Raw genomic sequence first — 15,677 nt, forward strand, 5'->3', positions numbered from 1 at the left:
AACTTTAATAATTCCTGTCATAGAATTTGTATGTGTAAAAATGTGTAAGATCCCTGTCTAAAGTTCGCCTCCCTCTTCCACCAGGCTGCAGATGACTGCGCCAAGGCTGTGATGAGGAACCTGAGCGCCCACGGGGTGAAGCTGGTACTTCCCTCCCTGCTGATGGCTCTAGAGGAGGAGTCCTGGAGAACTAAAGCCGGTTAGGAGCCCTTACGTGCACAGAATTCCTAGGCATTACTGAAATGTCTTGAGATGATGGGAAATATTTTAGCATCTCTGGACATTCACAATCAAGTTAGGTGTTTACTCAAACAGTGGCTTCTCGTAAATCACCCCTCCTCTTTCCTCCAGGCTCTGTGGAGCTGCTTGGTGCCATGGCTTTCTGTGCACCGAAGCAGCTGTCCTCCTGTCTGCCCAGCATCGTGCCCAAGCTGACTGAGGTGCTGACTGACTCTCATGTAAAGGTGCAGAAGGCTGGCCAACAGGCCCTCCGACAAATCGGCTCCGTCATCCGCAACCCCGAAATCCTGGGTAAGTGTCCCACAGTCATGGGGCAGAGCTGCCACGACATAGAAGGCTTATTGCCCATAAACTGTCTGAAAGTATCGACCCAAAGGGGATTTAAAAAACATACGAAATGTGCGTTATTTCTTTTTTTTTTCTTAATGTAGAAACAGCTACTAACCCTAACCCTTTTGGGGGGGGGGGGGCTGTATGCCCATCTTTAATTATTATCTGCTGAACAGTTGGCTGTGGCACTGACCACTGAATGTAATTCCGGAGGTGTAGTTAATAAGGAATTCCACTGATTTATTTATTTATTTATTTTTTACACACACATCAATGTTGACAGGTCTTGGGCATACTACTACATACTGTAGTTTTGCAAATGTTTAAGAAGTTGCAAAAAAAACCATTTTGTGTCTCCAGAGGAAGCTGTTTAAAGCGTGATACATTGAAAGGGATGTCTCTTGAGTCAGTGTTGGTTGGATCTAAAGAAAAATCAGGTTGAGTTAGAAAGAAGTGAGTTAACGAGGAGCCTGCTCCTCTACTCTGCTGGAGGCTACATTAGCCGCTACAATCATAACACACTCGAATCTCTGACCGGACCGGCAGTGGTCGAGTTGCATTGTGGTTAATGTAGGCGCAGGATTGTGTCAAGGAAAAAGAATGCATGGATTTAAAAAGACGGTATCTGATTAAGTCGCTTTTGGGTGTTAATCATAGACTTCAGCTATACAGGGGTTACATTCTTCAAAATGATCATCTGTACAGTGTAAAGGAAGGCAGCACGAAAGCCCAGCTTTATGCATTAATGCTACATTTTTGTTGAGGCTGTGTCAAACAGGTGTTAATTCACCTAATTAGGTTTAGAATTATTTTAACTGCCGGTGTGCAATAAGTCTACGTTAATTAGCTTTTTTTTGACATTGCCAGTCATGTCATTGTTCCTCTCTCAGCCATTACCCCCATCCTGCTGGACGCTCTCACTGAACCGTCCAGGAGGACCCAGACGTGCCTGCAGACGCTGCTGGACACCAAGTTTGTCCACTTCATCGACGCCCCCTCCCTGGCCCTCATCATGCCCATCGTCCAGAGAGCCTTCCAGGATCGCTCTACCGACACCCGCAAGATGGCCGCTCAGATCATCGGCAACATGTACTCCCTCACCGACCAGAAGGTACACAGCACTACTTAAATATTGCACTGAACTAAAAACAAAATGAAATGTTTATAAGTCTCTTTAAACCAGTGTATTCTGAAGACTTGTTTTTTTTCCGTTTGTGGCGTAATACGTGTCGTTGTTTACAGGATCTGTCACCCTACCTGCCTAGTGTTATTCCTGGACTGAAGGCCTCCCTGTTGGACCCGGTGCCTGAGGTGTGTTTAGTGACACAAACAGTACTACAGTTATATATGCTCTGTGTGTGAAGTTGAAGCTGGAACTGCTATTCTACTTCTCCTCAGGTACGTACAGTCTCAGCCAAAGCCCTGGGCGCCATGGTGAAGGGGATGGGGGAATCCTGCTTTGATGACCTGCTGCCGTGGCTCATGGAGACCCTGGCCTCTGAACAGAGCTCTGTAGATCGCTCTGGAGCTGCACAAGGTTGGTTCTTCCACACCCCCTGTCCCTGTGTTGGTTCTCGTTTGCTCCCATCGTTTATCAAATAACTCGCTGAATTATTTGTGTGCGGGTGTCTTCAGGTCTGGCTGAGGTGATGGCTGGACTGGGAGTAGAGAAGCTGGACAAGCTGATGCCAGATGTGGTGCAAACAGCCAGCAAGGTAGACATCGCCTCCCATGTCAGAGATGGCTACATCATGATGTTCATCTACCTGCCTCTCACCTTTGGAGACAAGTTTACTCCCTACGTTGGGCCCATCATCCCCTGCATTCTCAAGGTGACCAGAAATGTTTTTGTGTGTGTGCCATTTTTTTTGCTGTGAATCACATTTCACTCATCTTAACTGTTTTTTGTTGTTGTTTTTTTTCACATGATTTCGAAATTCCTACTTTCAGGGAATATTCTCGCCATTTTCTCAGAATTCCCAGAACTTCACGCATTTTTAAAAACATAACTGAAATGAAATTTTCCAATATTATTCTTTAGATTATGTGGTAATGTGTGTGTGTGTGTATGTATGTATTTGTATGTATGTGTGTGTATATATATATATATATATATATATATATATATATATATAAAACATGGGATTCCCTATAGAAATCTGCATGTCTGATTAAGTTGCCTGCATAGTTTAAAATGACAGGCTTTGCACTCCAGTTCATTTTTTTAAATCTAAAATGATATATATTTTGCCACACAGTTGAGCTGAAAACTGCCTATTTGAAAAGTTGATCCAGTTACATCAGATTTTAGGGAGAAATTCACGGTATTCAACCTTTGCTCTAACCCTATTTGTGTTGTCCACCAGGCTCTGGCTGATGAGAATGAATATGTGAGGGACACAGCACTGCGAGCCGGCCAGCGAATCATCAGCATGTATGCTGAGACGGCCATCGCTCTGCTGCTTCCTGAGCTGGAACAGGGCCTGTTTGATGACCTGTGGAGAATCAGGTCAGACTTAAATACACACGCAACACATCAGTGATGGTATTAATTTCACTCTTATATTAACTAGTTGTGCGTCCATCTCGTTGTTGGTTTGCAGGTTCAGCTCTGTGCAGCTACTTGGAGATCTGTTGTTCCATATCTCTGGAGTGACAGGAAAGATGACCACAGAGACCGCTTGTGAGGATGACAATTTTGGAACAGCTGCATCCAATAAAGTACGAAATATATAAATTTTTCAACAAAACAAAAAAGAATTCCTAGGCAGATCTAATGAGTAAAAGGAAGTACAAGTTGTCTTGTTATATCTCTACTTGCCATCGCAGCAGCGTGGCGTTGGTCCGTTTTTGAAGAAAAAAAATGAAGAAAAAAAAACATTTATACATTGGTGTGTTAAGAATTGCTGTCCTTTGACTTTTTCTCTCCCAGGCTATCATTGGAGCTCTTGGTGCTGAGCGGCGTAATCGTGTCCTCTCTGGCCTCTATATGGGCCGTTCAGACACTCAGCTGGTGGTTCGACAGGCTTCCCTCCACGTGTGGAAGATCGTGGTCTCCAACACCCCCAGGACTCTTCGAGAGATCCTCCCAACCCTCTTCACTCTCCTGCTGGGCTTCTTGGCTTCCACCTGCCCTGACAAGAGAACGGTATTTTATCCTTTTTATCTTTGTAAACACACTCTGTTTTTTATGTACCCCGGTTGGCGACTGTCGGTAGTGGTTTTTTTTTTTAAGTACCTCCACAGAGCCTTTTACTGACGCTGTGTGTCGGTGTGTGGTTTTAGATCGCTGCTCGGACGCTTGGTGATCTAGTGAGGAAACTGGGAGAGAAGATTCTCCCTGAGATTATTCCCATCCTGGAGGAGGGACTGCGCTCTGACAAGAGTGACGAGAGGCAGGGAGTCTGCATCGGCCTCAGTGAGATCATGAAGTCCACCAGCAAGGATGCGGTGAGTCACACACAGATGTTGTAACACACCACCAACACCATTACAATTATTTTATTTATTTGAAAAATAAAACCCATTCACTTTTAACTACCCTCCGCAGGCTTCAGATGTAATATGTAACTGAGATTTGGAGTTCTGGATCCACGGGGTGGGTGGGTTATGTCTGGGTATGTCTGGCTTAGTTGTCAATCATACGTTTCTGTGTATATGTATAGGTATTTATGTCAATAAATATTTTAGAGGTGCAACGATTAATCGATTAGTTGTCAACTATTACATTAATCGCCAACTATTTTGATAATCGATTAATCGTTTCAGTCATATTTTTATTAAAAAAAAAAAAGATTTCTCTGATTCCAGCTTGCTAAATGTGAATATCTTCTAGTTTCTTCTCTCCTTTGTGACAGTAAACTGAATATCTTCGAGTTTTGGACAAAACAAGACATTTGAGGACGTCATCTTAGGCTTTGGGAAACCATGTTTTGACATTTTTATAGATCAAACAACTAATTGATTAATCGAGAAAATAATCAACAGATTAATCGACTATGAAAATAATCGTTAGTTGCAGCCCTAATATATTTTATGCTCTATTTTTGAGGCGTGTATATACCTGCACCTACTGTCTCTTTAAAATAAAATAAAAATGTGATCACAAAAAAAAAAAAAACAGAGATTCAAAGCTATAATCTTCAAAAAAAACATGTAATAAAGTTTCCTTTTTGGGGGTTTTATAGACTTTTTTATTATATATTATATATATATTATATACTTTTATAGATTTTTTTTTTTTTTTTTTTTTAAAGAAGCAGATCAGTTAAAACCAGGTTTTTCACCATGATTTTATGCACCCCTCTCTTTCAAAAGTTCTCACTCTATGAAAAGAAATGCAAACGAGTCTATTGATAAGATAATATCAATCAAAGCTGTTCACAAACGTTAGTTGACATTAGCTCATCTTTGTTGTCAGATCTCACGAGAGTTTGTTGCTAAGGCAGAAACAGGGCTCAAACCAAGTTCATTTTCTCCTGATGTGTATGTCTCAAAATGCCAGTTTAAGTCAGAATGTTCAGGAGCTATGTGACTTGTGAAAAAATGGGCCCAATGTTTACTTTCGTGACTATGAGACTAAATAATTGGTCATAATTCACAGTTCACATTCACTTCTCCGATTGGAATCGATACACTCAGGACCTGCCGCTAGTCTCCTAAAGAGGCGTGGCAGTGGACAAACCCACAGGACACAGATACAGGCAATTACTCTGAGTTGGCGCATCTCAGTTTCTAAACCATCTCTGATAATATTCAAATTAGATATATATATATATATATATATATATAGCTATCAAACGATTACATTTTCTTAATCGCGATTAATCATTGAATTTCTATAGTTAATCGCGATTATTATTTTGCATTTCAGGACTGTTTTTAAGTACATATTAACAATGGAAAGCAATTCTTACCAGCCCATCTTGATTGGGAATCAAATGAATGCAAAGAACTTGATTTTAAGATTTGTATTTGTTTATTATATATTTAATCTAGTCACCCATTTGACTCTAGAGTCAATATTAGTTGGGTATTGTTTGGAAACCGGTGCTAAAGCGGTACTTTTAAAACGGTACCGGTGCCTGAACCGATACTTTTTAAGAAAGTTTAAAAAAAAAGAAGGGTACTAAACAGTCGGCGGTATTAAAGAATGGCTTGTTTATTGCTAAGGCCATATCGTCAAAATTAAATGTTTAATAATAATGTAATCACTATAACAATAACTTATTTCACTAGTAAATAGCTGTTGAATGACAAACAACCACAAGCACTATGAAGCTGATGGTGTTTGTACTGCAGGTGCTGGTGTTCTCTGAGTCGCTGGTCCCCACAGTGAGGAAGGCTCTCTGTGACCCGCTGGAGGAGGTCCGAGAGGCTGCAGCCAAAACCTTTGAGCAGCTTCATGCAACCATCGGTCACCAGGCGCTGGATGACATCCTGCCTACCCTGCTCAAACAGCTGGTGAGGGAGCGAGCTGTTTGTTTCAGACGTAATACTGATAGCTTTCTTAAGTTTTCAGTCTGGCTTTTAATACATTTATTACATTTGTTTTCTCTCAGGATGACGAAGAGACAGCTGAGTTTGCTTTGGATGGCCTGAAGCAAGTCATGGCGGTGAAGAGTCGCTCTGTGCTGCCTTACTTAGTTCCAAAGGTAAAGTGTCACAGTTAAGGTTATCTTTTTTAGGCCTCGTTATTGTTTCTAGCTGTATCTGACTAAAGCGATCGTCCCCTCTGGTTTTACCAGCTGACTGCTCCTCCTGTGAACACCCGTGTGCTGGCCTTCCTGTCCGCTGTGGCTGGAGACGCTCTCACACGCCACCTAGGGGTCATCCTACCCGCCCTCCTTTCATCCCTCAAAGGAAAGCTGGGAACAGAAGATGAAGCCCAGGTAATACCGGCATTCACAAGCTATGATATCTACTGCTGCTGTTGTGTTTGAGCCTTTTGTTCTTTCCTCATAACCCCTGTGTGTTATCTTTGCCTCAGGAGTTGTGCAGCTGTCAAACAGTGATCCTCTCAGTGGAGGATGAAGTGGGCCAGCGGATCATCATCGATGACCTGCTGGAGGCCACGCGAGGCGCTGACGCCGGCGTCAGACAGGCTGCTGTCACCATCCTCAATGCCTACTTTGCCCGTACCCGCCTGGACTACAGTGCCCATACTCGCAACCTGCTCTCAGGTCTCATCCGCCTTCTTAATGACTCCAACCCAGAGGTCCTGTCTCAGAGCTGGGACACCATCAACTCCATAACAAAGGTGTGTTGATTATATGTACATTGTCTTGGCATTGGTGTAAAGACAATTTGACACCATAGTTCCACAGCTTCTGCACACTATGGTGAAAAGACAACAGTACAGATCAGTGCATTGGTTATGTCCTAATCAAAAGGTAAACGTGGCCTGAGTGTTGTTTGTTTTTCCTGTATAGAAACTGGATGCAAGCAGCCAGCTGGCTATGATCGATGACCTGCATCGAGACATCAGATCAGCAGCTGCAGACGTTAAGGGTCAGCACCTGCCTGGTTTCTGTCTGCCCAAGAAGGTAAGAAGGCTCCTCCTGACACAATAAACATGGAGACCTTGTAACAGCACGGTGATTTGGTCCTTGTATTTCTAGCTTTTACAGAATCCTTCCATCTTCCTGTGCTGTAAAATGACGTCTACCCTCTACGGAGCTTTAAACTGTTCGATTACTAGAACTAATCCACACCTGCCCGACAGTCAAAACTGAGAATGGTTTAAGCCTGGTTAATAATACACTATCAACCCTCCTTGATAAACTATTCATTGTTTAAGTCCTTTTTATAAAGCAAAAATGCCAAAAATGTACTGGTACCAGCCTCACAAATGGGAGGATTTGCACCCCCTGAAAGTTGAATATTTCTGTTACTTTATACTTTACTTTACGTTGTTTTTTTTTGACAGAGTGAGCACTCCTCACTCTCCCACCGCTCACTGTGCTAAAATCATTCCACTACGTCAAATGGTCTCATCGCTTAATAAAGATAATAATTATTATTATTATTACTACTACTATAATAAATGTATTTATATAACACTTTTAAACATTTTTTTTACAAAGTCCTTCACAAGACAATTAGATAAAAAAAATATAAAAAGATGTCCGCGACGGGTACAGGCAGCCACAGAACCGGACCCAGGGTGAGTCTGAGTGAGTCGGAGGAAGAGAGGCCTTGCCTTCTGCTCGGAAATGGTGAATTTACAGCTCACAACAACTTACTGGCTTTTGTTTGATATCTGTCGGCAGAAAATGTCATGGCATATGGTAGGGGTGCACGATTTAGAAAATGTCAAGATTCGATTCAAAAACGATTCTCAATTTATATATAAAAAAAAAACGATTCACAGTATGTAAATGTAGTTACTTTTCCCATGTGATTGCAGTAGACATACAATTAAAAATTGATTTTTGGAGTTCTATGAATCGATTGTGAATCGGTAGAGCTTGAATCGCGATTTTTTTTTTTTGTTGCACACCCCTAGCATATAGTAAGCTATTTTATTGGGTTGCTTCTTAGCGAAATGCTCTGAGTGAATTTAAGTTGGGCTAAAAATGAAAGAAGTTAAGCTGGAGCGTTATGTGCTGCTGTTGTCAATATGGGAGTTAATAAAAGTGTGCTGACCATCTTAGGTCATACTGGTTCAGAACAGAGAGCCTCCCTGTTTTTATTGTATTACCATTGGCTACAGAAGTCAGAACGCACTAGCCCGGAGGGCTAACTTGCATCGTTCACTGAACCTCTTTGTCGCCCTTAACGTCCCGCCGAACCTCGTTCACAAATCTGTCAGTTCAATAAAGCGTTGTTTGCTACTGAATATTTCAGGGGGGAAAAAGAAATGAATGTTCGTATTGAACAGCCAAACCCCATTCGACTGACAAAATTCTGAGTCTGGTAAAGCCCTACTTGGCAATTAAGCAGTTAGTCGCAAAACATTTAACTGACAAATGACTCGGTAATTAAAAAAAAAAGATTGTCTGTTGCAGCCCTATTCATCGTTTCATGTTATTTTCTCTGTTTCCACAGGGTGTGACCTGTATCCTGCCTGTCCTGAGAGAAGGTGTCCTCACTGGAAGCCCCGAGCAGAAAGAAGAGGCAGCCAAAGCATTAGGAGGGGTCATCAAACTGACCTCCCCTGAGGCACTGCGGCCCTCTGTTGTCAACATCACTGGGCCTCTCATTCGTATCTTGGGAGACCGCTTTGCCTGGACCGTGAAGACCGCTCTGCTGGAGACTCTCACCCTGCTGTTGGCGAAGGTCTGTACCTGCATCTCCCCATTGAACATAAATGGCCAAAACCTCTTCAAAACCCCATAATTTCCCTCTAGAGATGATTATTACAAATTATCAGTCAGGAGGCTAATGCCCAATATATAGTTCTGCGTTGAATCTACGCCGTAGGTACGTACGTACGTAGGTCCGTGTAGATACGGACCCTACGCCATACCCTACGCCGTAGGCTGACATGCAGCTCCCCAGAAATGTAACTACACGTCGCGGCGACGCGATGCGCAACGACTGTGATTGGTCTTTTTGGCCGTGGCTTGGTAGCGTCGCATTTCCCGCTTTCTCCTTCTCCATAAACAACATGAAATCAAGGAGGGGGTTAACTTTGCTTGCTACAGCTTCCCACCGTGGTCAGAAAGCACAGGGGAGACACTTAGTTTCGCCCACTATGCCTCTAGAGTCGGTACTCGCTCCGAAGCTAATCGCCGTCACTCTCTCCCCACGCATACACACATACCGGCTCTGCTGTTCTCTTAAAGAGATACGCAAGATTGACGCAGACACACCAGCGCACAAGTATAAAACCTCACAACGGCGTAGGCCACTTACGTAAGCTGCGGCTTAAGTGACAATGTTTGGCGCTAACCTCTGGATTTCTCCTCCAGGTGGGCATTGCCCTGAAGCCCTTCCTGCCCCAGCTACAGACCACCTTCCTGAAGGCCCTGCAGGACTCGAGCCGTGGGGTGAGGCTGAAGGCTGCTGAGGCTCTGGGCCAACTGGTTTCCATCCACACTAAGGTGGACCCCCTCTTCACCGAGCAGCTCTCTGCCATCCGCAACGCTGAGGACTCAGGAGTCAGGTGAGCACTCGTACAGCACACTAATACTGAAATCTTCAGATAGAGGAGACATCACAAAAACAAAATATCAAACAACCTATAATTAATTTGTATGATCTGACATTTGTCCCAAAATGTTCTTTACTAGAGGCCAATATTATTGGGTGATTTTAACTCATCATAAATATATCGGTATCGACATACAGGTACTGGTCATATAATTAGAATATCATGAAAAATACCCTTCACCATACCTAGAGATTGGCATGGGGTACTTTCCATAAAATCATCTCTCAATGCAAATCAAACCAGCTATTAGGCTAACTGAAATAAAACCATGCCAATCTCTAGGTATGGTGAAGGGGATGTGATGATGTGGGGGGGCTATTTTAATTCCAAAGGCCAAGGGAACTTTATCAGGATGCATAGTATCCTGGATCCATGAAATAACTGGCCTTTAAAAATAAAAATCTGCCTGCCTCCATGGGAATTTAACATAGGGGTGTACTCACTTATGCCCCCTGTATTTTAAGGAAGAACATTTATTTATTTACGATACATTATTCATTCACAAAGAAAATTGGTGTTCTTAAAGGTTGGATTTTTCCAAAAAAAATGTAATTAAGGCATTAAGATCAATTTCCAAAAGATGATTTTTTTTTATTCCTCTTTTTAGTCAACTTTAGCATGGGTTCATAAAGTTATGAGCACCACTGTATATACTGTGTGTGTGTGTGTGTGTGTGTGTGTGTGTATATATATATATATATATATATATATATATATATATATATATATATATATATATATATATATATATATATATATATATATATATATATATATATATATTTGCAGTTATTTAAAAAGTGTCACCATTACATAGTTTGTCCACCAGAGAGCACTGACTAGTTAATTTTTCAACTGTGAATTGTCTCAATAGAAATATCTGTTATTTGTTTGTTTAAATTCAGCCAACTTGACTTTGAAGGCGTCAGTGGTATGGTTCATGTTGATTTTAGAGCTTATTTTTGTAACAACTCGTTCTCGTGCTTGTGTTGTGCTTGTTTACCCCTCTCACAGGGAGACTATGCTCCAAGCCTTAAGGTTTGTCATCCAGGGGGCCGGGTCAAAGGTGGACCCAACCATCCGCAAGAACATCACCACCACATTACTAGGCATGCTGGGACATGATGAGGTATGACAGAAAGGAGCAGATGCATTGGAGCAGCAAGTAGAGTTGCCACAGATTAGAGCGTGCCAACACTCCATTTGTATATTTTTTTTTCTAAATGGCTCGTAATAGCTGCTGAATACATTAAGTAATTGCCAATGAAATAAATTAGAAACGTATGAACACTTGGAAAGGATTTCACAGACTGTTCTTCTGTGGTGTAGTTTCACAATAGAAAAACGGAAGTCATGCAGAGAGGATGTGGTTTTCTGAAAAGGTGGTTAAACGCGTCAGTTTGAGAATAAATAACGCTCAACGTGTGTGTGTGTGTGTGTGTGTGTGTGTGTGTGTGTGTGTGTGCGTGTGTGCGTAGGATGCAACCCGCATGGCGTCCGCCGGCTGTGTTGGTGAGCTGTGTGCCTTCTTGTCAGAGGAGGAGCTAAAGAGTGTGTTACTTCAGCACATCTTGGGTTGGTATTTATATGCAAAGCACATCACATCTCACATTCTGCGTATAATTTTGGGCTGACTATTTTATTGTGCCCCTAATTGCTGTTTATTACAACAATTGTCTTGGTGAACAGACCGAAATAATAACAGTGACTTGGCAAATGTGTGTTTTTAATTAGTTTAAGCACAAACAGGGTTTTATAAATCTGTTTATAGTAGAACTTCTCATGATGTGTTTGTCCAATTACATTTTGTCATAAAGGTCTGACTTTGCCTGTGTTCTTATGCTGCTCCCCGTACATCAGAACAGTGAGAGCATTAACTAATGGATGTTTTTCCTCCTCTTAGCGGACGTGTCTGGTGTTGACTGGATGGTGCGTCATGGCCGTAGCTTGGCCATGGCCATAGCTGTTAAGTCTGCTCCCGAGAAGCTGTGTGGGAAGGAATACTGTGATACTGTGACAGAGGCCATTTTGGCCAACGCCACTGCTGACAGGGTGAGAAGAAACGTTTGTGCGGCACTCTGTTCTTTGACAATATATTTCTCACGTATCTCATGAACTGATAAACATGGCTGCAATGAATATTCTCTGTATGGCACCTTTTAAAGGAATGGTTTGATATTTTGGGAACTTTGGGAGCGTATTCACACGTTGTGGTTTTTCTTTGTAGCTAGTAACTGACCATAAGCACAACTAACTAACCAACTAGATATAAGGTGTTAATGAGCGTTAGATGCTTTATACCTTTAAACAGAGCCAGTCTTTATGCTAAGCTAACTGTCTCCTGGCTTTATATTTACCATTTGACATTCGGAAAACAAGTGCTAAGGCCCAGACACACAGACCAGAAGGCCGACCGTCGGCAGAAAAGGCAGTTGGGCTGATCAGTCTCCCCGAGTTTGTCAAAAAAAAGTGCCTCGGAACACACCAAAGCGACGAGACGTAATAGGTCTCCATAACAGCAGGCGCCGCTAATCTGTATTGTCGCCCCAAAAATGAAAACCAGCAGCTGATTGGACGAACGCGTCTCGTGGGTCTGGTTTCTCCGGAAATTCAAAGCCAGACTGTCATGACGGCTTGTTCAGAATGTGATCTCATATTGTACTAAAATAGTTCACCGAAACGTGTTTCTGAAAACATTTTAAGCGAGAAATAGGCCATGCAGTTGCTGAATCTGTCTTCATTTCAGATCGACAAAGGTCAGTTTAAAAGATTTTCGTCAGATTTTGAGAGACTCTAGTCACGCTCATTCCGCTCCCCGTTTCCGGGTTAGCGCTCCACCAATCAGATGGGTCATTTGAGTCCGACTGCCGGCAGTGCCCGCCCCGCCAATTGTACATGTCAAATCGGCCAAAATGAAGGCCGACGGCCCCTCAGACGGACGACGGCACGGAACACACCGAACAGACTCGAGTCACTGACCTCGCCAGACTGTCCAACGTCCGATTATCGGCTCGGTGTGTAGTAGGCTTAAGATTCAACAGACATTTCAAACAAATTCAAGTAATCCGTAATTCCCCCACTTTTTTACATAATAAAATGAATGACAATACTAAATTAGTATAGTTTACTGTCCTCTGTCCTCTCCTGTTCTCTTACATTGTATGTCCTGTTATTCCTGCTATTCCTCTTGCCCTCATGTGTGTCAGTACATATTGTGATTCTGTTTTTCTTCCAGATTCCCATTGCCACCAGTGGGATCAGAGCGTTGGGATACCTGATGAGGCATCACCTTAGAACAGAGGGAGGCGGTAGTGTTTCCCAGCGCATCATAACACAGCTCGTCAAGGTAAAGCAGGAACTCTTTTATTAAACTGATAATTACAGGCTATTTACTTCTCTTTTCTGTATTTGTACAAGTAAGGAAGTGAGTGCCAATAAGTTACTTAACCGTTCTCCACCCAATGCTCTGGCTTTGTGCAAATGATATAGTGTGATTAGATTAGACTCACAAAATATCACTATTAAATCAATGTGGAGTAATCGCAGATTACTATCCAGTTTTTGTTTGTTATCTAGCGTTGGCAAATAAGTGCCTTTTTATTGACTTTTCTCTTCGCGAAATGCTTTTGAGTGAACTTAAGCTGGGCTTTTACTGTGAAGGGTAGACAAGGATGAAGTGAAGCCAGCGTTGTTGTTTTTTTCCTCAACCTTTATTGTGCGGCCGTTTAGTTTTATTCACAGTCTATCAATATCCAATATCCAACACTGTCCAAACTGCTCCAAATTCCGAAACGCCAAGTTCACTCGGTACCCAGGAAGCCAAGTGTGAAGTAGATCTTGTAAATTCTGGAGATATTTGAAAAACATCGGACACACACACACACACACACACACACACACACACACACACACACACTCACACTCTCTCACTCTCTCTCTCTCTCTCTCTCTCTCTCTCTCTCTCTCTCACACTCACTCAGATAATGGGTCAAGTGACTGTGTAATATAAAAGGTGTTGCTAGTAGTGACAAACCTACAGAAAAAAAAAATGGAAGAAACCTCAGGAAGAGCAGCAGAGGAGGGACCCCTCTCCCAGAAAAAGAGTGGATATTAGACTTGAATGTGTCAGGTTGCCAGAAACACGACTCCAAATGAATGCTTACGTTGCGCCATGCTTGCTGGATGTGTAAATAAACAACTGTTAGCTGGAGCTGGATGTGTAAATAAACAACTGCTAGCGAACGCATTCACCGCAAAAACTGTATAGGGTGATAACATAATGTTATGTGTACACAAGAAATCAAATAATGCCGCTTTTAAAAATGTTATGTTTTATTTAGGCCTGATGGTATTAAGGACAGTTGCTCAGCATTTGTTACTTGATGACCGTATTTCTAGTTCTTACTCTATTACCAGGGTAGCAGTGGTACTATATTAGTAGTATGACGTATTTTTAGGTCACAGGCTGAAACGTTCCAAGCTTGAGATGGTTGTTCAACTGCAGCTGCCAAGGCCGTTTCCGTTTCCATTCAGGCCCAGCTGAATCCATTTTTTGTTTTGTTTTTGAAACCCCAAAAAGTTGTGTGAATGTTTTTTTTTTTTTATTAATTTCACAAAGCCATAATAAAAGCTGATATCAGACTGATGTAAATAAAGACAACACAGTGAATACTGTGATGAGTACCTGCTTCAATAGTGTGTAGTAGATGGATGTTTTGTGTTGAGACGTCTGTTGTCTGTGTGACCATGCAGTGTCTTCAGAATCAGTCCAGTGACATCAGACTGGTGTCAGAGCGGGTGCTGTGGTGGGTGTTTAAAGAACCGGCAACACCCTCCTTGGAGGCCAATCTCATCAAGCCCCTACTGAAGAGTCTGCTAGACAACACCAAGGACAAGAACACCAGCGTGAGAGCTCAGAGCGAACACACCATCATCAACCTGCTACGACTCCGACAGGGAGAGGAAACCATGCAGGTCAGACTACAGACTCTCTACTATTACATAAAGATGCATGTAACTTCTATAGCAAAAAGACTACTTTTTCTAATTGTTACTTTTTGCTCTTTCTACAATTCAGAGTATTACTGTCATCCTGGACTCTGCGAGTAACGACCTGCTGTCAGAGTGTCACCGCCGGTCCTTGAAAAAAATTGCCTGCCTGCCAGACTCCAATGAAGAGATAGACGACACCATCCTAACGTGATAGAGTAGGACTGAGCTAGGAAATGATCCCCACTGTACAACCCCAGACACACACACCACACATGCCCATGTTGCCTTTCATGGACCAAGACTGAGATGGGTAGTGTTTTCCCACCTATTTCCCAAGAAATTCCTTTTTCTTTTTTTTTTCTTTTTTCTCTCATTGTTTTAGCATCCTTTAAGCCCAATTTATAACTTTTTTTTAATTTTTTTTTTTTATTATTTTATCTCACAATGTGCAGGTTATTCTCCTGTACTAAACTACATTAAGAAGACACAATGCCAATTTTGTTTTGATGTTTCAGTGTTTTGCTACTTATTTTACCAAAATGATTTCAAGCATTTAAGACGCTACTGTAATGAAACACCCCTGTCTTTAACTTTTATTTGGACTTTGTGTGTCAGAGTTGTTGGGGGGGGGGGGAAGCAACCTCTTATAAGAAAAGGAAAAAAAAACATTCTTATGTCAGTGATATGGTTGTAAAAAGGCAATACAAAATAAAAAAGATCTTGATTTCATAATGTAGTGTGTGAACTATTGGTAAACAGTTTTCTTCAGGGTGGGTCAGGTCACTGAGCCCTTTCATCACACCTTACAGTAACTCCACATGTCTCTGTGTACTACCTACTGACATTTGAGATTATTTAAATTGTCAGTACATGTGAGGATTATAGGCAGACAAACCACATGTATAGAGCGGGATTGTTGGGAATTGTAACCCTACCGGAGTGTCACTTCAGCTGTCTG

At 42.1% G+C, this 15,677-nt stretch overlaps 1 protein-coding gene across 1 annotated transcript in view; it reads left to right on the top strand.

The window, feature by feature from the left end:
• gcn1 (GCN1 activator of EIF2AK4) overlaps positions 1 to 15,451 on the top strand; it is a 33,952-nt gene extending 18,501 nt beyond the window's left edge. Inside the window, exons 35-57 of the mRNA XM_078250381.1 lie at positions 85 to 199; positions 352 to 531; positions 1,461 to 1,681; positions 1,813 to 1,881; positions 1,969 to 2,107; positions 2,206 to 2,402; positions 2,937 to 3,079; positions 3,174 to 3,291; positions 3,503 to 3,718; positions 3,856 to 4,020; positions 5,872 to 6,033; positions 6,132 to 6,224; positions 6,318 to 6,461; positions 6,560 to 6,829; positions 7,002 to 7,115; positions 8,620 to 8,850; positions 9,486 to 9,679; positions 10,742 to 10,856; positions 11,206 to 11,302; positions 11,631 to 11,779; positions 12,963 to 13,073; positions 14,480 to 14,701; positions 14,805 to 15,451. Coding sequence (XP_078106507.1) covers positions 85 to 199; positions 352 to 531; positions 1,461 to 1,681; positions 1,813 to 1,881; positions 1,969 to 2,107; positions 2,206 to 2,402; positions 2,937 to 3,079; positions 3,174 to 3,291; positions 3,503 to 3,718; positions 3,856 to 4,020; positions 5,872 to 6,033; positions 6,132 to 6,224; positions 6,318 to 6,461; positions 6,560 to 6,829; positions 7,002 to 7,115; positions 8,620 to 8,850; positions 9,486 to 9,679; positions 10,742 to 10,856; positions 11,206 to 11,302; positions 11,631 to 11,779; positions 12,963 to 13,073; positions 14,480 to 14,701; positions 14,805 to 14,930 — 3,591 coding nt within the window. The 3' untranslated portion in view covers positions 14,931 to 15,451. The remainder of the gene's footprint in view (positions 1 to 84; positions 200 to 351; positions 532 to 1,460; positions 1,682 to 1,812; positions 1,882 to 1,968; positions 2,108 to 2,205; positions 2,403 to 2,936; positions 3,080 to 3,173; positions 3,292 to 3,502; positions 3,719 to 3,855; positions 4,021 to 5,871; positions 6,034 to 6,131; positions 6,225 to 6,317; positions 6,462 to 6,559; positions 6,830 to 7,001; positions 7,116 to 8,619; positions 8,851 to 9,485; positions 9,680 to 10,741; positions 10,857 to 11,205; positions 11,303 to 11,630; positions 11,780 to 12,962; positions 13,074 to 14,479; positions 14,702 to 14,804) is intronic.
• Positions 15,452 to 15,677: the final 226 nt, after the last annotated feature.

The sequence above is a fragment of the Sander vitreus genome, chromosome 5, assembly GCF_031162955.1.
Source record: "Sander vitreus isolate 19-12246 chromosome 5, sanVit1, whole genome shotgun sequence".
Classification (NCBI taxonomy): Eukaryota; Metazoa; Chordata; class Actinopteri; order Perciformes; family Percidae; genus Sander; species Sander vitreus.